We start from the raw sequence: 26,335 nt of genomic DNA, 5'->3' as shown, positions 1-26,335 counted from the left end.
ACTGGAAAACGCAAGGCCCTGGGAGCAAAGTTCCAGGAGGTAGTCCAGGATGACAGGGAGCGGGCAACTAAAGGGAGAAACCCCCTTTGGGGCCAACCACCGGGAAAAACGTGACCACTTCCTCTGGTAGGACAACCTGGTGGACGGTTTCCGGGCATTCAAGATCACCCCAAGCACCCCAGAAGAGAGGTTCATTCCCGGTTGCCCAGAAGCCAGGCAGCCAGATTCAGTACAGCCACATCGTGATGCCACACCCCGTCCCTGGTTAAGAGGTCCGGGGCGTGAGGCAGGGGGAGGCATCGCCCCCGGGACAGGGAGAGCAAAAGGGGGAACCAATCCTGGCGAGGCCACCGAGGGGCAACGAGGATACAGCGGGTTCGGTAGGCCCTGACCCTGGAAAGAACCTTGTACAGGAGCGGAAAGGGCGGGAAGGCATAAAAGAGCCCTGGGGACCAAGGTATTTGGAAGGCATCCCCTAGGGAGTGGCGGCCAATGCCGGCCCGGGAGCAGAACAGCGGGGCCTGTTTGTTGCGGGCAGTGGCGAAGAGGTCGACCAACGGCGTGCCCCATGTGCGGAAAACCTGGTCGAGGTAAACCCTGTTTAGGGACCACTCGTGCTGAGGCAGAAACACCCTGCTCAGCGCATCCGCCGAGGTGTTGAGATCCCCGGCAATGTGCACGGCTCTGGGAAGGACGTTGTTGACCATGGCCCAATTCCATAGAGTCGTTGCCTCCTTGCAGAGCTTGAGCGAGACCGTCCCTCCCTGCTTGTTGAGGTAGTAGCAGGCCGTGGTATTGTCCGACAGGACCTGAACCCTCCTGTTCCGAATGGCATCTGCAAAAGAAGCGAGGGAGTAACGGATCGCCCTAAGCTCAAGAAGGTTGATATGCATGGATGCCTCAGATGGGGACCAGATGCCCTGAGCCGAAAGCTGTCCACAGCGCCCCCCCCATCCCAAGTTGGAGGCATCGGTATAAACCGTGACCTCAGCTAGGAAGGGGCCGAAAGGACAACCTTCAGACAGGTTCCCAGGGACAGTCCACCAGGCCAGAGAGCGCAGCACCACCCTGGGGATGGAAAACCTCTGGTGCTGACCCATGGTGAGGGGGTTGTACCTCCGGACAAACCAGTTTTGCAGAGGCCTCATACGCAGGCGCGCAAAGAAAACCACCCCTGTGGTGGAGGCCATAAGGCCCAACAGAGTCTGAACCAAAAGGGCAGTCTGATACCGGCAATGCATAAAATGCCGGGCCAAAGCGGAAAGCCTGGCCAACCGGTCAGGGGGCAGGTAGGCTCTACCCAGCAGGGAATTGAAATGGACCCCAATAAACCTAATGGCCATGCCTGGGGTCAGGATAGACTTATCCCCATTAACCACCAAGCCCAGCCTAGCCAGCACGGACAAAGTGAGGGCAATATGGGCCTGGAGAGAGTCAGGTGAGGGCCCCACCAGGAGCCAGTCATCCAGGTACGGGTAGATAAAGCAACCCTGGGACCGCAGGTATGCCACTACGGTGGCCATGCACTTTGTGAACACTCTGGGTGCAGAGGCTAGCCCGAAGGGCAACACTGTATATTCATACACAGAATCCCCATACACAAACCGCAGGTATTTCCTGTGGCCCTCAAATATAGAAATGTGGAAGTAGGCATCCTTCAGGTCTAGAATGGCCAGCCAGACGCCCACTTCTAGGAGTTCCATGACTCGCGCCAGGGTCAGCATGCGAAACTTCTCAGCCTTCAAATAACCATTGAGGCCTCGAAGGTCTAAGATGGGCCGGGAACCTCCACCCTTTTTATCCACAAGGAAGTATCTGGAGTAAAATCCCCATGGGGAAGTAGAGACATTGACCACCCGGACAGCACCTTTGGTAACCAACTCCATAACATTATTGTGTAACACAACATCACAACATGGAGAACAACGGGGAGGGAGAGAGAGAGGGGGTGCATCCGTAAACATTAACTTGTAACCATGGGCCACAATGGACAGGACCCAAGCGTCAGAAGTAACACGTTGCCAACAGGGCAAAAAAGGTCGAAGCCTGTCCAGAAACTGGGCAGCAGAGGAAGCACCCTCGGAGGCCAACGGGGGAGCGTTCAGGCGCAGTCAGAAGACCGAGGGCTTCTGCGCCGAGGTCGAAGGCTTGGGCGAAGAGGGCTGTTGCCTGCCCTTGGACCGGCCGGAGCGCCTGGAAGGGTGACGCTGCTGGGCAGAGTAGGATCGGTGACCGTAGGACTGGCCCGAGAAGAAGCGCCCTTGACGCTGCTGGTAAGGCTGGTAAGGGGTCTGGTAGGATCGGAACCGACCATAGCGATACCTCGGACCCGACGACTGGGCTGAGGGGGCGACCCCGAGGGACTTGGCCGTCTGCTGATTCTTCTTCATCAGGGAGAGGGACTCATCCGTCTTCTCCGAGAAGAGCTGGGGCCCCTCGAACGGGAAGTCCTCCACCTTCGCCTTCTTCTCCGGAGGCAGGGCCGTGGACCGGAGCCAGGCGTGCCGACGCAGGACCACCGAAGTTGCCATCGCTCGCGCTGCAGAGTCGGCGGCGTCCTTGCCAGCTGTCATTTGCTGTTTTGACAGCTTCACGGCCTCGGCTTGGAGGGCCTTAACCAGGTGGCGGCGATCCTCCGGGAGGTCGGAGAGGTAAGAAGACAGCCTCTTCCACAGGAATAGATTATAGGATCCCATTATGGCCTGGAAGTTGGCAATACGGAATCCCAGAGACGCGGATGAGTAGAGTTTCCTGCCCACGCCATCCAGCTTCCTACCTTCTCGGTCCGCCGGGGCCGACGAGGAACCGGAACGGAACCGAGCCTGACCCTCCTCAGCCACGATCGACGAGGGTTTCGGGTGATTGAAGAGGTACGGGCAATCATCTTGCTTTAAACGGTAGTACCGTTCCACCTTCTTTGCCGTCGCGGACAGGGACGCCGGCGCCTGCCAGAGCGCGAGAGCGTTATCAACAAAATCCTCCACAGGGGGAAACGCCACCGACGCGGGGGACCCGGAATACAGCGCCTCCAGCAGCTTACTCTTGGGCTTGGAGGTCGTGGAGGAGACGTCTATCTCCAGCGCGGCGGCCATCCGCACCATTTGTTCGGAGAATAGCCTGTAATCGTCATTCGGGGACGATGAGCGGGGCCCACCCACGGTGTCATCCGGGGAAGGATCCGAGGCCGCGTCTGAAGAGCACTCCGACGGTGACGCCAGACCTTCATCATCCTCGGAATCCGAAAACTCCGGCGAGGTTTGCGTCGGAACCGAAGACCGGTGAGCGGTCGGGGCCGACGGATAAGTTGCAGGAACCGGCGGTCGCAGAGGTAAGCCCGGAGGTGGAGGAGCGGGTGCTGGGAGCCCGACTGGCTGAGCCGGAACGGAGACCATCGGAACCGACGGATGTTGCAGGAAGGGCAGCGACTGCTGGAACCACGCCACAAAATCCTGCCAGGAGGTCATGTTCCCAACCCCCGCGACCGGCTGGCAAGGGGGCAGAGGAGCAGGCACCGGGGCAGGCCAGCGAAGAGGCATCGGAACCGACGAGGTAGACGGCAGTGGAACGGAGGCCTCTGAAGGCGCCGGGGCGGACGGCAGGGAGTGCTCAAAAGATTGGAACGGTTCCGGGAAAGGCGGAAACGGCATAAACTCCTCGGGAACCGACGGAGGAGGCGTGCAAGGAGGCGACGGGGTGTGGAGACTCACCACATCGTCGGGTATCAGGACTGGTTCGGCCGGAGAACCAGGCAGCACAGTCGGAGCTGGGGACAATGCACGGTCCTTGGCCCTCGACTTCGCCTTGGCCTTCTTGGACGGGGGCTCCGAAACAGCCTCCGGAACCGAAGGCTTGGAGGAGGACTTCGGCTTGGGCGCGGAACGCTTCTTGGCCTTCCGGCTCGAAGGACGGTCCCCGGAACCGGAATCAGGACGGGCCTCCGGAACGGGTTGCCCCGTCGGTTCCGAGGGGAGCGGCTCTGGCGACTTACGAGACGGCGCCGGTGACGGAGCGGCGGAGCGCGGCCTATCTCCCGAAGAGCCTGACGGCTTGGGGGGGAGAAGGTTGGCATCCCACAAGAAGGCACGGAGCCTGGCCTTCCGATCACTCCTTGCCTTCGGAGTGAAGGACATACAAATGGAGCAGCGCTCGACAACATGCCCCTCGCCCAGGCAGATGAGGCAGAGCTCATGGCCGTCCGAATGGGTCATCTTAGTGCCGCATTTATGACACTTTTTAAACAAAGATGTCTGCGACATAATGAACGGTATCTCCCGACAGATGACAAGGGGAAAATACCGACCAGCAGAAGAAACGATCCAAAACTCCGAAGAGACGCTTGAAACGAACGCTAGACAATAAGAACCTTTTCGACGGCGGCGAAAAAGGAACTGAGGGAATGCCGGGGACGTTCGGATATATATGCATTCAAAATTGGCGGGAACACCGGCGCGCATGCGCGGTGGATCCGAACGTCCCCCTCACATCTCTTAGAGCTAGAAAAATCTTTTCCGCGGCTGGCCTGCGCCTGCGCAGTCCCAATGTGGGGCTGCACAGAAGGACGAAGACGATCTGCTGCATCAGGACACCCCAAAGGCAGTTTTTCTTTGAATGTGAACATTCTGTTGAGGAAATCAACCCTCCCTCTTAGGGGGAGGAGGGAGCAATAGACAAATTGCCAAATCACCCTCAGCAAGGAGCGCCATTGCCTGTGTCTGGGAGGAAAACAAGGTTTGTATGCCAGACTCGGTATCTAAAGGCCAAGAAGGTATCTGGGCAAGGATAATAGTGTAAAGGTGGGTAGTAAAATACAGGGCAGAGTGTTATACAGTGACAAGATGAAATCAATGCCGCACACAGAGAGTAACTAGCAACTGGAGAGGAGAAAAGTCAAAGTTGTGGAAATGGAACCTTAAAATTAAACCTAAACTTTAAAAAAAAATCAACACAAGATCATCTAAAACATTTACTTCCCTTGCCGGCTGTGAGCATATCTCACTGGGGAATCGCTATTTAAAGGGAGGAGAAATGTTTGGCAGCCATTCACAGGAAAAGGCATGCAGCTGAAATGCTCCCAGCTTTCTGTAATAACCAGTTTCAGCCCAATCCATACCACCTGAAACTTTACATCACAAAATGGACAGTGTGTATATATACTGAATGCTTTGAAGGGCAAGAAAGTGGAGGAAATGGAGAGAAAAGCTGCAATGGAACTTAGAAGTCTAAAGAGAAAGGAGGAGATGGGGAAGATGGCCAGAGGCAAGACAAATAATATATGTTTTCCAAATGTTTGCTCTATACAGAATGGCATTTGTAAACTAGCTTACCCTCTCCTGCCAAAAGGAAGGGGAGGAGATGCCTAGTTTTGATGACAGAATCTTTTAAAAAAACAAATATATCATAGTTAAAGATGTAAAACTAGTACTTCCCAAATACTAAGAAAGTTTGTTAATGCCATGACTCCAGTTAGAAAATAACAGAATATTTATTTTTATTTATTTATGTTATTTATAGTCCACCTTTCTCACTGAGACTCAAGGCGGATTACATAGCATGAGATTAGTACAATCAGTAGCAAGGACAAGGACAGGCATTTCCATACAGTGTCAAGGACGTTTCCATAAACAACATCATAGGGTAAATAAATACAAGTTTACAAAGACATAACAGTAGCAAGGATTCAATATGGGGTTAAAAAACTGCTGAAACAGCATAATCAGTTCTAGGACTGACATCAGACAACATGAAGCACAGGTAGTATATAGGAGTACATATTTAAAGCAACAGATAATATGTAAGGCAACATAGTGGTGAAATCTATGGTACCTAATTCATTAGCGAAACATCTGAGACCCCCTCCTTACAATACTTCCCTCCTATCTGAGTAAAAAGCCTTTTTGAATAATTTTGCATTGTTTGCGGAAAGCCAGGAGTGTGGGGGCTCTCCTGACCTCCTCAGGCAGGTCATTCCACAGGTTAGGGGCCACCACAGAGAAAGCCCACGTATGGGCTGTTGTTGATTTCACCCATGTGCAGGCTAGCACCTGCAAGAGCAAAATTCAGATGAGCAAAGCTGCTGTGGAGGGGCATAGAGAGTACGTATGCCAGGCCAAAGCTGTGAAGAGCTTTGTATGTAATAATCAATATCTTGAATTGAGCATGGTAACTGATAGGTAGCCAATGGAGTGACTGTACAATGGGAGTGATGTCCATGCTCCTTCTCACTCCTGCTAACAGTCGGGCCGCAGCATTTTGCACCAACTGAAGTCTCCCAGTTAACTTAGATGGAAGACCAATGTATAGTGCACTACAATAGTCAATTCTTGATGATATCACAGCATGGATCCAGGTGGCCAGGTTGGCCGTGTCGAGGTAAGACGCCATCTTCCAGGCTAGAGTGAGATTGTAGAAAGCATTTTTTGCAGCTGCCTTAACTTGTTTTTCTAGTAGTAGTGCTGGATCCAATATAACCCCATGGCTCTTAACTGAGTCTGCAAGGGTAAGACGAACTCCATCAAAAGTGGGGAGTACAATGTCTTTCAAGATCTCTGACTTCCCAACAAGCATAACTTCCGTCTTGTCTGGGTTCAATTTCAATTTGTTCTTTTTCAGCCATTTCACCACAGCTGTCAGGCAGCGATCTAAGATTTCTACTGCATCCTGTGGGGACCTGGATAGCAAGATATAGAGTTGGGTGTAGTCGGCATTTTGATGACATCCAACTCCATAGCTGTGAATAAGTTCTCCTAAAGGTTTTACACAGAGGTTGAATAACATGGGAGGTAACATTGCGCTCTGTGGAACCTCACAAGATAGTTCCCATTCTGGAGATAGCTGATCTCCAACGGCAATCCTTTGAGTCCGCTCCAAGAGAAACGATTTAAACCAGTCCAGGGCACATCCTTTGATGCTCACTTCTGTTTCTAAATGTCTCAACAGGATGGCATGGTCTACTGTGTCAAAGGCTGCAGATAGATCCAGGAGGAGCAATAAGGAGACATTGCTTTTTCTATATTCAGACGGAGGTCATCCACTAATGCTACTAGTGCTGTCTCTATCCCATGCACTTGTCTGAATCCAGACTGGAAAGGGTCTAGAGCACTAGAGTTTTCCAAGAAGATCTGAAGTTGCTCAGCTACTGCTCTTTCAATCACTTTTACCAGAAAGGTTAGAGACTGGACAATAATTGGCTACATCAGTTTTGTCTAGGGATAGTTTTTTAATTCGCGGACAGATAACTGCCTGTTTAAGCGGCTGGGGAAAGATGCCCTGAGTTAGCAATTGATTCACAATAGATCTCAGTGGTTCACTCATGTGATCTTTACTTGATTTTAACAGCCAAGATGGGCAAGGATTAAGCACACAAGTAGTGGCTTTCATAGATGCCAGGATCCTGTTAAGGTCTGTCATTGTAATTGGTTCAAAGCAGTTCAAATGTAGGCCAGATGATGTATTAAGCATTTTTTCTATCTCATTTGCATTGTAGCTAGCATCTATATCAGAATGTATTTGTGCTATTTTATCAGCAAAAAACTTAGCAAAAGCCTCGCAGCTAATTATCTGTTCTTGGGACTGTAAAGGTTCAGATTTAGGGGTTAGAAGGTGTCTAGATACTCTGAACAATTGGGATAGTCATGAAATAGCCGATGCAATGTTCCTTAGTAGTAATGTTTCTTTGCTGCTTTCATAGATCATCCAGTGTGTTCTTTAGCAAGTTCTATCAGTTTCTGGGCGGGTTTTACGCCAGTGTCTTTCTAGACATCTTCCAGCCCTCTTCAAGTCAGCTGGCTCCATGGTAAACCATGGTGCCAGCTTCTGTTCCAAGGGCTGGAGGGGTTGACAAGGAGCAATAGTGTCAATAGCTTCAAGGAGCTTTGTGTTCCACACTCCTGCAGCAGCTTCTGGGGAGCATCTGTCTGGAATTCTAAAATCCCTTAAGGCATTTTGGAATTTGGAACAGTCTATGAGCCTTTGTGGGTGAATCATTTTAACTGGACCCTCTATTTTGTGGGGTGTTGGGGCCATATTCACTATCGTCTTCAGCAGATGATGATCTGACCATGGTTCTAAAGTTGAAATAAGACTTTCCTTCAAAGCAAAAGCTCAGTGCAGAATATTAAGTCGTGTGTGTGGCCTTTTTCACATGTAGGGCCTGACACTCTTTGAGGGAAGCTATAAATTCCTGAGCCAGGCCTGACTTTGAACACTCAGCATGGATGTTGAAGCCTCCCAGAACAGTAACTCTAGGTGTCTCCAATACCATGTCTGCTAGCAGCTCTGCCAACTCAGAAAAGGTGCTTATGGAGGAGCTGGGTGGTCTATAAACAAGCAGGATACCCAGTCTGTCTTTAATTCCCAGAGACAAGAACATGCAGTCAATACCAGCTATAGTTTGTACTGGAGAGCTGCGGAAGCTGAAGGACTCGCGAATAATAATAGTAACTCCACCGCCCTGACTACCATAGGGAGGTTGGTGTAGGACTGCATAGTCGGGGAGTTAGTTGACTTAGAGGCAAAATTTTCAGTTGCTTTCAGCGAAGAGATATCCAAGTTAGTTATAGAGTTTTTCATTTAAAGAACCAGTATATACAGTATATTAGTTGACATAAATGAAGGGGTTCCCCCCCCCATGTTTAGCATTGGCATTTAACAAGCTGGAAGGCTAGTGATGAACTGCATGGGGGGTAGAACAATTTGGAAGTCCCTCTACAAACTCCAGGATTCTATTAGTGTGAGAGGTTTGAGCAGGTTAATTTCTCCCCTTCACTTTTCCCATTTAACTGACTCTAAATGGCTCTTAAGAACCTGTGCTCCTGAAGCATATTCCGCCTTCATTAGATTAGGACTTTGGGAGGGGGGGTACTTCTGTTTCATTTACAAAGCCATAATTTTCTGCATAACTGGAGAGTTTCCCAAGTTTCTAGAAACCCCACCACGTTTGTGGATGTGCTACTTGGCACTTGCCAATATTGATATAGCAATTGTTCAGAAATTCCCGTTGCATATAGAAGAGGAGTAAATCATTAAAGAAGGCTGAGGACCAGGAAGGGAAGCTCCGCAGGATGTCCAGTAAAGTCAAATTAATACGGATTAGTGACCTCATAACACCCTTCAACAAACCAGTTATAATCACAATAATCAGAAAGTTACAAAAAGGCTAAAACAAGCCAAAAAGCACTGCAATGGATGCAGTGGCTTCCATTTCCAATCATCAGAATTACCTTCAACAGTTTCACAATCTGTAACAGGTTTCTGCTTAGCATGGGAAATTGTAGTAGCTTACAAACTAATCCAATTCAACATGCATATCATAAAGCAGATAATATAACCTGCAAATTAGTGGTTAGCATTTTAAGATTTTTAAAAAATATTTTTATCTGGTCTTTCCATCCAACAGAATTCTCAAGAACTCACACTCTCTATATAGAGGACTTGCTCCAGACAAACTTAAGTAATTTTAAAGCCTATTAGTATCAAACATAGAAAAGCAAACACGTGCTCTGATTAGAATTCATTAGATTTAAGGGTGCTTAAACTTTAGCTGGACAATGGTATTATGGAGAATAGTTTTTCGTCCTTAATTTGTATTAAAAATTACATTGTCCACTGAGTTAAATGTCTGCATTGGTGAACACAATTAACAGGTGCAAAGAAAAGAAAAACACATCCTTCCCAGTAAAGAAGATACTTATGGTAAAGAAAAATATATACTGCATCCCATGAATGCAATTTTCTAATCACCATCATGATGGGATCCCACTGAAGAAATCATAGTAGTCACCTGATTACTTTGAATGCAAATAATCAAGTTAGCTAGCATTATAACAAACTCTGACAAATCATGAAGTCTATCCCCAAAACTACTTTTTTTTAAGTAGTCACATTGGAATCTTATGAGATTAAACTTAAGTAGTTTTATGATTGCAATGGACCACATGAAGCTTGTACTGGGCACAATTCAATCTGTCCTACTAGATTACATAGCATTAAGCCACTTAATGGGGATTTCCACAGTTACAATCAGAAACAATAATTGCTTCAAGCTGAAGACAAGCCTTCAGTTGTGCAGGACAATATACAATACAGGAAACACAGGAATGAATAACGTTTACCCCTCCTCAGAGAAGTCTAGCTCCTGAACAGAAGACAGAGTACGGAGCTCTGAAGTTCTAATAAAGAGCAAACCTAGCGCATCTCTGAAGAGGCCTGTTTTTCCTGGAATGTGAGAGTAGCTCAAAAATCTGGCGAACTATCACCTGTTTTCGGGGGGGGGGGGGGAACATACATAGGCAACCTTTCCATCTAATCAATGCCTACAGTCACCCATCTCAATGAATCTGTCATGACCTTTAGTGACTCAGGCTCAGAGGCCTCAGGAGAAGACCCCAAGGAGCCAAAGTGGGTGGCTGAGGAAGACCAGAGAGACCAGAGAAGGCGCAGCACTGCGCTGACACTATACCATCAATCCAAAGAAAGTGGGGGAACACTTCCCAACAGGGCAACAACATGAAGACTACTCCAAATAAACTCTCATGAATGGATCAATGGATCAACTGATTACTATACAGCCGCAGTAAATATTATAAACGTTTTTTAAAAATATTTTTATACAAATTCCAGTGCAAATATACTAAAGTGCTAAGTGCTCAAATATCTGCCTATGATCAATAATACTGTATTATTATTACAGAGACAAAATACAAGACCTAATTAACAATATCAACTTTAAAGTCCACAATGGCCGTGAAGGACCTCTGGGAGGCACCGTTCCTATTAAAATAGTTGTTTTCTCTATTTCAGGTGCATCCAATCCAATGGATCTTTGCAAGACTGTATATGCTGAAAGTATGTATTTATAAGAAATCAATACTTGCCAACTAGGTGGCCATTTAGTTTGTCCTTTTGTTTCTTCAAACGGGCATGTCGGAAAATGCCAGAGTACTGGACGCTTGCTGTGGCCCCGCCCAACAATGACTTTGATGCCAGCAAAGACTATCGTTTTGCATACAGCTTTGTTAAGGGCAAACAATGTTGTTGAAATAGTGAGCAGTAGGAATGTATTTCACCAGATATGACTGCTAGTAGGTTAAGAGTCTGTAGCACAGTGGTTAAGTGGTTCAGCTGTGAATCAGCACTCTACTGGTTTGAATCCCACTACTGCCATGAGCTCAGTAGGTGGCCTTGGGTAAGCCACTCCTCTCAGCCACAGCTCCCCAACTGTATTGTGGGGATAATAATAACACTAACTTGTTCACCGCTCTGGGTAAGGCACTAATCTGTCTAGAAGAGTAGTATATAAGTGCAGTTATTATTATTATTATACGGGTCAAAGGAAGTAAGAGATAAAGTGAGCATGCCCCAAAAGTACCATATCACATAGATTTGATTTACTGGACAACAAGCTGGAGAATTAATTTTTTATTATGTTTACAGAAAAATTTCAACAACATTGTTTCCCCTCACCAAAGCTGTAAAAAAATTTATATTTACTGTGGCTGTATAGTAATGAATTGATCCATTCATGTGAGTTTATTTGGAGTAGTCTTCACGTTGCTGACCTGTTGGGGAGTGTCCCCCCCCCCCCCCCCCGCTTTTCTGGAGTCCTGGTTCTCAGGGTTGCCTCTTTTTATGTTTCACTATACCATCAATGCCAGAGGCTACCCTACCAGAGCCTGTGAAGGAAATGTCGCCATTGGCCCCTCAGGTAGCTGCCAAGGCATTGAGCCTGGGCCCATAGCCCCCAGGATTCTCTCCCACTTTGCAGCAGCAGAAGGCCCAGACCAAGGTGGCACTGAAGAGGTGAAGTGCCAGACCAGCTGCACACAACCCCACTGTGAAACTGGAACAGCGCACTGATGATGGTACTTCCTTGCAGCAACCTGGCGGGAACACAGCGCAGCCCCAGGAGCTCCAGCACCTGCCTGCAGTACCTGCCTGCAGCTGCCAGCTCCAGCAGCTGGGGTCAATTACCTTTCAGACTATGAGAACACCCTTGCCAGTCCACCAGAAGCAAGCCCTGTGTTCCAAGAGCCAGTTTGGTGTAGTGGTTAAGAGTGGCAGGACTCTAATCCGGAGAACCGGGTTTGATTCCTCACTCCTCCGCCTGAAGCCAGCTGGGTGATCTTGGGTCAGTCACAGATCTCTGAGTTCTCTCAGCCCTACCCACCTCACATGGTGATTGATGTGGGGATAATAATAACATACAGATTAGATTACAGTAACTCACTCTATGTAGGGCTTCCCTTGAGACTGACCCAGAAATTACAGCGGGTCCAGAATGTGGCTGTGTGTGTCCTGATGGGCGTACTGTACAGGGCACACATTACTCTGATCTTACAGCAGCTACACTGGTTTCCTGTAGAGTTCTGGATCAAGTTCAAGGTTTTGGTTTTAACCTTTAGAACCCTAAACAGATGGGAACCAACATACCTGAGAGACCGCCTCTCCCATTATGTATCCCAGAGAGCGCTTAGATCAGTGGGAAACATCTTCTGGTGGTCCCTGGCCCCAGGGAGGCTTGGCTGGCCTTTTCAGTCCTAGCCCCTACCTGGTGGAACTCTGTCGGAGGCCCGCCAGGACCTTATGTCTTTTCAGCGGGCCTGCAAGATGGAGATGTTCCATCAGGCGTATGGTTGAGGCCACTCTTAGTTGTTTTAGAAATGTCTCCCAACCAGTCTCCTGTTAGGGGGGAGGGGCTACATAACATCCATCTCCCTATATGAAAAGTCACCGTACAATACCAGCTCATATTCTCTCCCCCCATTACTTATATCTGGCTGCGATGATGTGGAGGGAACCACCATCTTGGGATTTTAAATGTATTTACTGCTGACTGATTTTTAATGTATTTAAATGGTTTATTTGTTTCATGACATTGTTGTAATCCGCCCTGCGCTCGCTTGTGGGGAGGGCAGGCAAGAAATTGAATAAGTTAGTAGTAGTAGTAGTAGTAGTAGTAGTAGTAGTAGTAGTAGTAAACCGTTCTGAGTGGGTGTTAAGTTATCCTGAAGGGCGGTGTATAAATCAAATGTTGTTGCTGTTGTTATCATCATCATCATCATCATCAAGCACCACACCCTTGCTCCAAGTGTCCACTCAAGCCCCAAGCTCCAGCCTACCTCCTAATCCTTATCAGCCCAGGCTCAAGGACACTATTTTGGAAGAAACCTGACTGGGCTTGACTGCAGAGCACAGAACAGGATTAACCAGATGCCCAGTTCAGCCCCAGGCATGTTTAAACACCACTGAGTTTAACAGGAGTTGTTCCCTAGTAGATGGCCTTTGGCCACTGAAACCAATGAGACTTACTGCCAAGCAAAGGGTGCTTCAGCTTGGGGGTGTTAAGTAGTAATTTAACTGATTTCCACCTGCCTTCAGAGCAGTAGTAAATTAAGAGATTACACTGTAGATTATTGCTATTGGGACACTTTCTATTTCTATGACTTCACCAAATTTCTGAGAACCAGAGTACACTGGCAAATTACTTCAAAATACTCAAGCAATTAAACAGAGTTTAATGTGCACAGTTTATTTTCACCCTCCCAACAAATGCAGCTGAGATTAATTCAAAAATAAGACTTTCAAAAAACTGACACACCTATTTACACTGTACAGATCATTCATTTTATGAACAATTTCCCCCTTAAAACAAGGGGGAAAATGAAGAATACACTGTACATTAGGCCCAATCAAATGATTTTCTACATATCTGGAGACACCGCAGACCTACAGAGCTATTGTTCAATCCCTTGTTGGAAACATCATCAAATGCTTCCACACTGCATATGTAGAACTCTACCTTGAGCATCTCAAATTTTGAAATGAATGGGGAATCCCTTATTGAAGTGCAATCAAAAACTGAGCACATCAGAGACCTAATGGAGATTTGCACTGAGCAAATTGGCATGGAAGACTAACCCACCAATGTTAATGCAAGTTTGGGTTGCAAGAAGTATATTGGGCCAGACTTCCAAGTAAGTCCACAAAAGTTACTAGCCCAAGCATTCCGAAGATTCACTAATGGTAAGTAACTATGCCAGTGTTTTATGTAATGCTGAAAGAGTAAAGAGGAAAATAAATGCAAACCTTTTCTTCCAATATATTAAAAATTCCCTATCTTCTTGTCTGAAATTGATTCTTACTTGTCCTGGGCAACAAGGTGAGTGACCATTTCCATGCCTGTAGTAGGAGCAGAGCATTGTTTCTTGTGCTCCCGTCTTAAATGCTTTCACACCCATTTCTAAAGATTTCAACAGTTTTCAGTTCAAACTACATTTAAGCCTATATACATTGTTTTTTTCTAGAAACACTGGTGTATCCTTGAAAAGCAGCTAAAGGACCTAATTAGAGAGTGCACGTTCAGAGGTGCTCCATATCTATCGTTCATAAAAATGTTTAATTTGGAACACAAAGGCTATTCTTATCTCAGGACTGTACTTTATCCACTTACTCTGATGATATAAAACGCACAACAATGTCCTATGGCACAAAGTACTGTGGACTATTGTTATGCAGACATTTGGAAAATAAAATGTGTATGCATGCAAGAAGTACTTACTTTGTGCATTTGGTGCATGCCTTCTTGTGGGTAATCACTCGGTCCCATAGTTGGCATTGCATGTGGAACACTTGGGGGTCCAGGGCTTGGTCCCATCATGCTATGTACTGAACTTGGTGAGGGCCCGGGGCCTGGGCTAGGACCCAATATTGGTCCTGGTGAAGGACCTGGGCCTGGGGAAGGACCAGGATGAGGCATTGCACCAGGATCTGTTGGTGTAGACATCTATCCTGTGGCTGTCTTCTAATCACTGGTACAGCTGTAGGGAGTAAGGAAAAAGACAATTTATTTACATAATTTCAAGGCCAACTGTTCATTATCAGTAAGGTTAGGAGCTTGTGGAAATAAATTAGTGTTTAGCAATTTTTAAGGAGTTGCTCAGCTTTCAATTGCGTAATCTGAAGTTATAAAAGAAGTTAATTTAAAGTAGTTTTGTATCAAACCAAACTAGTTATCAAACAGAGTTCTGCAATGATAGTGGAATTCTACAGAATTATGCCTAAACTGTAATGTATAGAGATAGACCTGGATACATTTTTCTATTTAAGAAACCCACAAGGAATGGAACAAAAACTCAATCCTAAATTATCAGGATTTTGAAAAAAACTAAAAGGTCTGGATGGTATATAAAAACATAATAGTGATGACCACAACTTTTGAAACCCCCTGCAGTTACATCAAGTCACAAAGCAGGACATATAATACCTAATGTGGAATCCAGGAAATTGTCATCCTCTCTGTGAGTACAGTGGTATACCTATGTGTGCTGAATGAGACTCATTTAGTGGTAACATTCATGCATTTTCATGAGAGAAAAAGAGAATATACCTAGACAGACAAATGACAGAATGTACCTAGATAGACAAATGACATGTACTTACTCTTGTATGTCAAGCAAATTAAAGTCACTTCTTACACTGCTGATGTAGTGGATATATGTAATATGCCCTTGTTGTATGATCCCATAGACTGTCTTCTTATGCCCTGCCTGTGGAGCAGCCTCTGATAAGCAGCAAACAGTCTCCCCAGCCACCCCTGAGTATCTTCACGCACACTATACCACTGCCATATGAAGCACACTGGCTCTTGCCAATCCCACCTCTTGAAACAGAAGTCCTTCCATGCCTCATATTCAACAAGCCACTCCTATCCCGCAGTTCCATACTCTCTAACAAGCTTTGCCTAGTGCTGGACAGTTTGTGCCTGTCCTCCCAACACATTTCCAGCACAACCTGAGGGATAGCCAGCACGTGCGCGTACCCACATGACCATCCTGGGACCCAATCTTTAACCTACAATACATTGACCATGGAGGCTCCAAAGTAAAGGACGGGTAGCTACACTGGATCCTTATAGGAAGCAGCAGTGCACATCCTCAGCGTACACAGTGACGGCCTGAAGCACAAAATTGTAACATCTGAAATTACAAATATACGTATCTTTTTTCCACTTTGTGTATGCCATGGAAATATTCAGAGGGAATCTGTGATTGGTCTTGCCTTCTGGCACATAGTGTGCAAAACAACCAAGTCTCAGCTTATGGAAGAACTTCTGAATGTACTGTACCAATGCTTTATGAATTTCATCCTTCAGGGGAAAGCCCAGATGCCTTAGATTGCTCTCTGTTTATATCATATTATAGCTTGACACTGAACACTCAGCAATACTCAATTATTCGAACACATTTCTTTGTAAACATTATATTCTTGCATTTTAATATCTATCTCTTCCTCTGGTTTAGCCAGCCAATGAATTAGAACAAGAACTATTAAAGTTACTTAAAATAAACTACCTTGGGAGCCAATTCTTTGCAAGGCATAGCATGGAAATACTTCTGAAACTATCCTGTTTAAAATAAACAATAACTACAGAACACCACAGGGGCTAATTAGTCCCCCACATTCCCATAGCACTGTCACAAAAGGAAGTATTTAAATGTACACACAACTGCATCTGCTGGGTCACTTACAAGGTGCTTACAAAGAAGGCATTGGAGGGAGGTTGGAACAAAGGCATTTCTATACTAGAAAATGAGTTTTTACACGAGCCAAGCACAGTCAGAAGAAATCACCATTAAAGAGTGTATATCTTATAGTGAAAATTCTCAGTACTGGGAAAAATCAAAGTGAAATGTAGCACTGCTACATGAACAAGGCTAAATTTAAACAGAAACTGCTATGTAGCCAGTGCAAAAGAACCATAAATAGCATCTGCACATACCATCCTTAGGTTCAGAGCAACATACATTACCTTTCACTAAAACTGTCCACTAGAAGCACTATTTTTTCTGTATATATGTAGTTATTTCTTATTTGTAAAGTCACCTCCACAATAATCACCATTTAAGAAGGAGAACATTTTCACGCAGCAATTAGAATTTTTAATGAAGACAAGAGTTCAAAATTTTGTTTTTTTCCATCTGCAGAATCTGTACAGATCATCATTATCCTGGACAACCCCGCACATCAAATTTGCCCCTTGAGTATTGTTTCTCTTGAAATTGTCTTATTATCCTCATTCAGTCCCATGGGGTAACATTATGTGATTGGGTAGTCAGAGAATGCATCACAGTACAAAGAAGACACTTGTTTAGCATTAAGGATTAAAGATATGCTTATCATTATGACAATCGGAGAGGCCAAACACTGCAGGGTTCCTAGGTGGAAGGGGACACCATGCCTCTCTGTGCTGGACATATAGAGATGAATTAACACATACACGTACCTGTACTGGGGGAATCATACAACTCTCTGTCTCGGACAGGGAAAAGTTTTGGCTCCCGTGCAAACAGCATCCCTATGTGCTACAGAATAGCTGCATTCACCCTGACGGAGAAACATAAGCAACTGGATTCAGGCCACTGATGTGGCCCTAAAGGGATGTAAAACCTTGTCAAAGCAGGACATATTTGCTCTCAAGTACAACATTGGCTCCGGAGATAATTCAGCACTATACATGTAAGACTAGTGAACAGAAAGACATAGCTCTAATTCTGAATTCTTGTTTTTTTATGTGAGTCTAGTTTGCCCCACAGGTTAGATCCATTTTACACACTGCCAGTTGGCAACGTTGCCAATACTTTCCTCTCATCATGTACTCCTTCCAGTTTCCCATTCTAAACTCATTCTGTAACTGCATCTATTGCCTTATTCTAGGGAAAGCAGCCCATCCTCTCAAGTTTGGTTGCTTTCTGTTATATTCCTAGAAGCCCTTTTAAGCAAACACAACCACACACACACACCAGGAACCAGTTACACTCATGTAGAATTTGCACCCACCTGTAAATGTACATTTTCTATTCATTCTCCTGTTGGAAACTAACAAAAAGAAAAAGGAGATAGAAAATGGAAGGAGCGTTAATTAATTTATGAGGTTTCCATCCAAGTAAATTTTAGAACAGGGATATTTTCCTACACCATTTATAAGTATGGTAGCAACATGCCCTCACTGACCAGTGCAAATACTATAAGGCAATTTAAGTGCCTTAAATTGAAATGATGTAAGAGATCTAATGCAAGACAATGCCTATAAAGACTAAAAAGATGATCCAGCTTGTAATTTCTACAAAACTAACTTGGAAGTAGAAAATTGAACAGCCAGTACAACATCAATAACATTAAATTTTAGAAGTCTAAAAGTAAGCCTGAGATAGGAAATATGAGTTGCCCACAGTAATGTCCTCAAGTGAGAGAACATCATGGTAGGCAATACCTAGAATGGTAGATTTCTAATGTGCTACTAGGAGTTACTATTGCAAGGTACCCAAATAATTGGAGTTTTAAATTCATAATTCAACATTAATCAGTATTAAACTATTATAGTTTGCATTTAATTTCAGGTAAGAGATGGACTCTATAACATTTTAAAATCCTCACTCTGTGAGGATAAGTGTTTCTAAGAGTTTCCCTACACTAAGAGAGTCACTGAAGATATGGAACAGATTTGTACTAGATTCACCATTTGGGGAGGGTGGTGAGAAAATATGTCATACATACTGTCAAAACTTAAATTATTGTTACCCATTATTAGTTCATGCATTCCACACCATTAACTATACACTATAACAAGGGCTGCGATCAACAGCACTGCTGAAGTCCATGAGATACTCTCAGATGGTGCATAAAATTTAATTGCCAAGTTATTATATAAGACTGATGCAAAATCAATAGAAGAAAAGGAAAAATAACATGTTCCAAAGAAAAAAAATAAGTTAAATTCCACTTCGGAATCCAAAAGCAGTCAAACATCCAAGAGGAGCCCAACACTGCATATCTCTTTGGTTGGAGAGGGGCATAGTCCAGTGACGCGTTGCAGAACTATTGCTGCCAATGTTTTAGTAAATCTAAAGTGAATCAGTGCCAGAAACTATATGCATTTTAATACATTTTAAGCTATTTTGCTGTTTCCTGGGGTGATGTTACCTGCTGTCCAAAACAGGAAGCAGAACTGGCTTATGCCATTAGTTATCCCCTTGTTGTTTATTTCAAATAGTTATATACCGCCTACTCAGGTCAATGTATTCTAGAAAATTTACAATATAAGGAAACAATTCATACCCACCAAACACCCCGAGTTAAATACCCAGCAACAAGCATAAAGCCAGCAAAAAAATAAAGAATGAAAGAAACCCTGAACCACTAAAAACAGCATCATCTCAGAACCGGAAAACCATATGAAGGCAAGAAAAGAACAGCCAATTCAGGGGAATAACAAACAACCAAATAAAAAACAACTAAAATGCAGGGAAAGTCTAGGCTTTGGATGTAGGATGCTCGAGGACATTCCACGGATGGGAGGCCAAAAAAAATACCTCCTCCTTTGGGACCACTAACTTCACTTCTGAAGGCAGGGGAACATGAACAGGGGCCAAATAAAGTGCCCAAGCAGGCTTATATGGGAGTAATGGCCATTCAACGACCACGGTCCCAGCCATACTGGGCTTTAAATATTAAAACTAGCACCTTGAATGAAACATGTAACCAGTGAAAATCTTCAGGCACTGGCTCTAGTCTTAACATGTGTAAATCTAATCCAAGAAGCAAACGCTCCTACATTTTGGAGTAACTAAATTTTCTGAACTCTCTTCAGAAACAGACTCACTCAGATGGCATTAGAGTAATCTAACCTAGGGCAAAAACCAACATGGACTACTTTGATATGATCATGCTTCTTGAGGGAGACCTTTACCTTAAAACCTGATCCAGGGCTTTGCTGTCACAATACAACGGAATACAGGATTGGGCTTTTGATTACTTCAACAAAAACACTCATTAGTTAATACAGTGGAGTTTTGGGTGGAGATGAGCGAGGGAAGAAACATAACATCACTCCGATACTGCAATTTCCCTCTATTTTTTTTTAAATCCTACCTTTTCCACAAGACTCAAGGTGGCTCACACAAGCAACAGTAAGTTGCAATAAAAATTTAAACAACAAAGACTATCATGGCTAAGCTTTGCAACACTACCTTCTCAACAATTTCTTTATCCTCCACAAAAAAACTCTCAAATGAAATGCTCTTGCGTGCTTTCCATAAAGCAAATAGCAAAGGGTGCCCTCCTCACCCATTATGAAAAGCCATTCCAAACTACCAGCGCCACAACAGAGAGTGCGGAGAGTGTCCTAGCTCTGGCTGTTGCAGAACCAACTAGCCTTAGGGAAGGCACTGTAAGGAGGTGGCCACCCGAAGAGCTCAATTAAGGCATGGGAGTGTGTCAAAAGAGGGGAAACAACAGGCATGAGGGACACAGGACTGTGAAGGCCTTAATTAGGCACTTCAAAGGGGCCCAGAAACAAACAGGTAATCAGTGTAGATGCTAAAGTACCAGAGATATTGGGGTGGATCCAAACGGCTTTTCTGTGGATGAAAAAGGGAAGGGTTCCCCTCACCAACCCACGGGGATTGCTGAGGATCATGGGACCTGTGTGGACAAAAGCCACATGAGACAAAAGATACAGTAAAGAGGGGAGTTGGACAAGACAGTGGAAAAGCTGGTTGGATCCCCCCGCCGCCCCCCATTCGTCAAACAGCTGGTCGCAGACAAGAGCGGTGCTGCCATATTTTGTACCAATGGCAGCTTTTGAGTCATCTTAGCCCCACAGAGAGTGCATGACAATAAACCAATCTGGAGGCAGAGGTACAGATCAGCACAGCTAAGACAGCAGAATACAAATAAAGGGCCAATTTACAAGCAAGATTAACTAGCAAGTCACAGAAATCATAGAGAAAGCAGCTCCAAATATTTCTTCAACTCTGGAGATCCAGCCATAGAAAAAGGATTTTCAGCAGTACTGCAAAATACATCAGCTTGGTGGTCAGCTGCTCACTGGGGCAAGCACTAAATCCTTCAAAGTAAACTGTTCACCAGACCCTTTTTACAACTTATCCTCCGAGATAATGATTTATCTAGAAAGAAAAAGTCAATAAATGTTTTCTACTTTTTTGAAGGCTTGTCAAGGAATATGTCTACACATTATTAGAAAATTGACTAAATATCCACTCTTTATTACAGTCCACATAATAGCAAAGTAATTCACAGAAGAGGTAAAATACTCATTGTTTGTGAGAGCAATCACTCTTTGGCAGTTAAGGAACAGAGCCCCAAGGGGGAACATAAGGGACCACTGAAGGAAACAAGTCATTTTGCATATGTTATTGGCATTGGGACTTATAAACAAGTCAACACTTATGTAAGCAAAAATCATGGGTCACTCACTACCTACCAGAAATCACTAAAAGGGAGGACTGCCCGTTGTAACCCTGGATGCTTCAGCATGGACATGACTACAACAGAGAGCGCCTGTAAGAGACAGGAGGGGCACAACAAAGGTTATACTACTGGGAGACAACGAAGAAGAGAGAATTTGGCTCTCTGTAGATGCACATGATGAGTATACATGTGTACACCAAAAACTTGGAAGGGTATATCCAATGAGGTTTTTAAGGTGAAAGGGGGTGCGCAACTTTAGCAGGCACTTTCCCACACGATGTTAAGTAGTAAATTTAAGTCTATTCTATCTTCTACTTTCGCATGTCCTTTCCACCCATGAAGGGAAAAGTACAAAGCTCTTTTTTACCAACCAGAGATATTTAGAACTATGCATAAACCTCCAAACTAAGAAATATAATCCTCTGCGTTTATTTATCATCTGAAAGCTAAAAGGGAGGTCCTGTTTTTACAGCATCTTTTTGGAGCACTTATGTGAAATCTCTAACTATTCACCTTACTAAGGACTTCTACAGATATAGCTCTGAAGATTTATGGAATAATCACACTGAATAAAATCAACAGAGGTGAATTCTGAGGAAGTAGGAGAGAAAAGCAGCCTATACACAATTATCTTCAAAAACACCAGGAAACTCAATGGAAGTATTTTTATGAGTTCATATAAGTGTTTCCATTTGTTCCCAAGTGTGAAATCTTCATGCATGGATCACAGGGGTTACAACAATAATAATTAGGAGCTCATTAGTCTGAAACAGAAATAAAAAGTACAAACTGTTTAAAAGTACCTTCTCATCTTAACTTCAAATTTAAACAAAAGTGCATATAGGGGATGGATATTAATTTCAGTTATACTTTTGAAAAGAATATATTAAACAGGATAACAACATTAATACAAAACTAGTAGCTATAGGACTTTTTCTTGTCAGTCTCAAGCCTCAGGCTTTGGTCAAAGCACTTTTCAAACTTGACAAGGAATGCTCACCGACTACTTTAGAAGTGAACAAAAGAAAAGATCTAAGACTGCTTTGAACACACTCCGGAGCTGCATACTTTCTATGAAATCCTCCAGCATAGCCAGTCCAGAAGCACAGACATAACTCAGGAGAAATACTTATTTAATGAAGCACTACCTTCACCTTTGTCAAGCCCACATCTGTTACATGATATGCTGAACTTTGAATTTGCTTTAAAATGCTCATAACCGATAGGATCTTTTTGTTTGGTATGGCTGATGGATTACAGATGGACATTAAAATCTGTCTCTAATTCTGTCCTTCTGCTACATCATTTTTTTCCTGCTGTAACAAAGGGACTCTCCAGAGAAGGAAAGAAAAAAAATACAACAATGAGAATAATAGGGCAATTAGGTTCACAAAGAGAAAGTGTGCCTAAATTTCCATAACAATACAGTAACTCACACAGCAAAAGCTGCCCCACCTCCTAACATGTAGCTGTTATAGTACTAAAGGAATTGGAAGACTGGCTTTACATGCATTGTCCAGCCCTCAGGAGTTAGTGGCTGGAATTAAAGGAAGCTGAAGTAAAGGAACTAAAGGACACAGAAAAAACTGAAGACTAGAGAACAATGGTTCAAATGTCAAATGCCATGTAAAAGGCACAGCTCCCCTTCTTGTCTCCCCAACCCCAAATCCACTTTAAACTCAATACTTAGTTCATTGAAATGTTTGGTAAAGCTCTCTGGCTAAAATTATTTATGTAAATCACTCAAACCTAAAATTCTATAAACTTCCTAATTTCAACAAACTGGTTTTTATTTCAATTAAACATGCATACAAGACAATCGCCACAATCACATTAAGATGCAAGTACAGAAAGCAGTCGGTATGTCTCTCTGCCTTAAAAACACCGCAGTAAAAAAAGTGGTTAATCAACCCCTCTTGTCTGCTGTAAATTGCTGGTAATGTGATGTAGATGGAACACTTCAGAAGGGAACTCGCTCATAATTACGCCTGAAAACAAATGGAGGCCTCCGAAAGTCTCCCAGAAGGCCTTGGAAGTTGCGCGGTAGGGTCGGGAAGCAGCGAGGGGGCACCGCGCATTTCGTTTGGAACGTATGAAGGCGAATCCAAATTTCACCTCGCGGCTACAGCATGCCTCCCCGTTACGCTAGGCGCGTTTTCTCCTCCCCATTTTGGATTGTAAACGACGGCTTCTACAGCATTCGAGACTCTTCCGGGAGTTTGGCAGCCGACACAGGCCTCAACTTTTCCGTCTGTCACACGCCCCGATGCTTGGACTGGCGCTCGCCCGAGAAAAGACGAGCAACAGCGGGCACATTTCGGGGAGAGAGAGCCCTGTTTAAAAGTTTTCGACGCCCCCCCCCCCCCGTGAGCAACTCCAGGCCCCATTTTGCCAAGGCGAGTCCCGTCTCCTCCTCCTCGCTCCCCTCAGAGGCTTTTTTTACCTTTCCCAGAGTGACCCCAGCCACGGAGGCTCTCGGCGTCCACGAGGGGGTGCGAGGCCAGATGCGCGGGCAGGGCTCTCTCACGACACAGCTAGGCCCGTCTCTGCCCCCCCCCCCCTCACTCCGTCATCTTGTCATCCGGATCAAACATGTCTGTGTGAGAGCGAGAGAGGCTCCTTCGGCGGCCGCGACTTCCTGATTCTCTCCGCCGCCGATCACACACAGGGGGAGGGCTGGAACAAAAAATATCCACCCCAGCCGGCCGAAACCTCGCCTCTTCCTCTCTCCCCCCAGCAGGCTCCGGCGCCAGGCGAGAAAGAGCGGTCAGCTCCAGCTGTCCTCTTCCTCCTGCAGCCTCACTCACACGCCCGGCCACCAGGAGCAAGCGGCAGCACTCGCGCTGAATCCTCCCCCTTCTCCCCGCACGCCTCATCATCGACCAAAAAAACTTTTTTCCTCCCCTTCCCCGGCCCAGCAGCGTTGACAACAGCAGTAATCATGGCGAGGGACCAGGCGCCCCACTGCTCGCCCGCGGAGGGCGCCGCGCAAGCCCCCTGTTCGTCTTTCACGCGCAAACACCTTTAGGAATAAATCCCCGGTCGAGGGCGATTGCTCGCCCTGCCGGAAAGGTCTGGCCGGTGGGGGCTGAAAAGGAAAACCTGCCTTGTGCATCTCTGCTGCAAAGATGGGGGGGACGCCGGGCTATTTTTGGACACGCGCCGACACCACCTTCGCAGCAGGAGAGCAAAAAGAGCCCCTACCGAGCGGATTCATTCCTCCGGTTTTGAAAAACCTCGGTCCGGCTGGTCGAATCCCGGCCTCCCCCTTTGGCCTCCCCTCCGGTGCGCGCAATGTTTGTGAAAGCCTGACAGGGAGATGATCCGGATCATGGCCTCCCCGGCTTCTGCTGCTTCACGCCGCTCCTCTGGCAGGGAAGCCTCCCGTTCCCCTCTTCCTCGGACTCGCTGTTTCAAGTCCAGCTCTAAGGAGCGGGGCGGAGGGGGTGGTCCCGAGCACCAGCCCCTTCCCCGGGCAAAGGGCTCCCGCCGGGAAGGTTTGTTCGCCTGCCTGCCTGAGGGCTGGGCGAACTTCAGCCAGGGCTCGCTCGTGTAGCCCCGCATGCCTCCATTTCCAAAGCGAGCCCCCTCCCCGCGGTTGTTGCCAGGCTGGGGAGGAAGACAGCGAGGGAAGCGGGCAGGGCAGCCTCTCCCTCCCCTCACGGCTCCTGATTTCTAGCCACCCAAATACTGCTCAGTCAATCAATGCCGGGAGTCACACAGGAGGCAACGCCGACCTCCCAGCCCGCCGGAGCTGGCCAGCTCAACCAGGCGGGCGAACAGCCCCTGCAAATCTATTTCTGTCTCTCTCCCGCCTGCTGGCCCGAAGTCTTTGCTTTTTCCAAGCTCCCTTTGGAGCAAAACCCTCAGAGCGGCTGGCCGTCGCCTGGCTCCTTCCCGCCACCTCCCAATATCTCTCGCCGTGTTGCAGCCCTCCTCTGCCGACCTTCGTCCCCCTGGGTTCAGCTGACTCACAAAGTCAGCGGCGGGGCTTCTCGATTATGACACGTCTCGGAGCCACCATTCCCCCCCAGCCCCTAAAATGAATGATGATTTCGATCCAAAACTTTCTTGTAATTTTTGGAGGTTTGGAAAGACGGGCTGAATATCCAGGCAAGGACCCAAAGGAGCGGGGGTGGGGGTGAAAGACGGTGGCTCGGGGTATTTTTTTTCTCCTTAGCAGGCGGCGGGAGAGCATGGCCAAATGCAAACTAAATTATTTCCTTCCCCCTCTCCAAAACATACGAGCGGAGTAACGAGGAGGCTGAGAAGCGAGAAAGGAGGAAAAGATGGATGAGGCGGAGAGGGAAGGAGAAGGGAGTTGTAGGTGATATTTACCTTGCTTGGAGAGAGTGCTGTGACTGGATCTCTCCCGCTCTATGAGTCACCCCCAGTACCGATCCAGAGAGAGGAACTCGATTATGAATATGACTTCATTGATGACAGCCGCCCCCCCCTCGAACCCCTGCCCCGCCTCCTCTGCTCTGCCCCCTCCCCCATCCTGACGCCACACGCCTGAAAGACATCTTCCCATTGGCTGAGCCGGCAGAGAACTTACCCCGCCCTAAATGCTAAAGCGAGGAGTCGATTGGTAAACGCCGACTGTCACTCACGCCACAGCCATGTGGGGGCGGGGCTGCTGCTGGTGTTCAAGAAAGTGGAGACAGGCAGGCTGCGCCTCGTGTGTGTGCATGTGCGCGCGTGTGAACAGGCATGTTTTCTTTGCATGTCTAACGCGTGCATGAGAAGAGAGGACGGGAGGTATTCCCCTTCACCCTCTTCGGCTGCATTCCTGCGTGTGTTTGGATTGCAAGGGAGTGACTGAAGACTCTTCGCTTGGGAAAGAGATGAAGCGGATGCCTAGTGATCATAATGGGGGAGGGGGGCGGCAGGTGACGAAGGTGCTAGAATTTTAGCGGTGCCTGCCAGTGCACGCCTGTAGAGAAGGGAAGAGGGAGGCGAGGGCGACGGGGAGGAGCGAGCTGACTGGAGCAGAATGCTAGCTTTGTGCCCGTTGTTTATATTTGCCTATGTGGGGAGGGGGGTTGAGGTGAGGCATCGAAGGTCATTG

At 46.3% G+C, this 26,335-nt stretch overlaps 1 protein-coding gene across 2 annotated transcripts in view; it reads right to left on the bottom strand.

Moving 5' to 3' along the window:
• The window catches only part of SMARCA2 (SWI/SNF related, matrix associated, actin dependent regulator of chromatin, subfamily a, member 2), a 145,916-nt gene extending 120,225 nt beyond the window's left edge, over positions 1-25,691 (bottom strand). The window contains exons 1-2 of one of the 2 annotated variants that reach the window (XM_054987638.1): positions 25,603-25,691; positions 14,555-14,813 (exon numbers count right to left, since the gene is read on the bottom strand). In XM_054987638.1, the coding sequence (XP_054843613.1) occupies positions 14,555-14,779 (225 nt within the window). In that variant the 5' untranslated portion in view covers positions 14,780-14,813; positions 25,603-25,691. Of the gene's footprint in view, positions 1-14,554; positions 14,814-23,707; positions 24,050-25,602 lie in introns of those variants that run through there. The other variant, XM_054987637.1, reaches the window with a different exon arrangement.
• Positions 25,692-26,335: the final 644 nt, after the last annotated feature.

Source organism: Eublepharis macularius, chromosome 8 (genome assembly GCF_028583425.1).
Source record: "Eublepharis macularius isolate TG4126 chromosome 8, MPM_Emac_v1.0, whole genome shotgun sequence".
Classification (NCBI taxonomy): Eukaryota; Metazoa; Chordata; class Lepidosauria; order Squamata; family Eublepharidae; genus Eublepharis; species Eublepharis macularius.
This window is presented reverse-complemented; position numbering and strand designations above follow the sequence as displayed.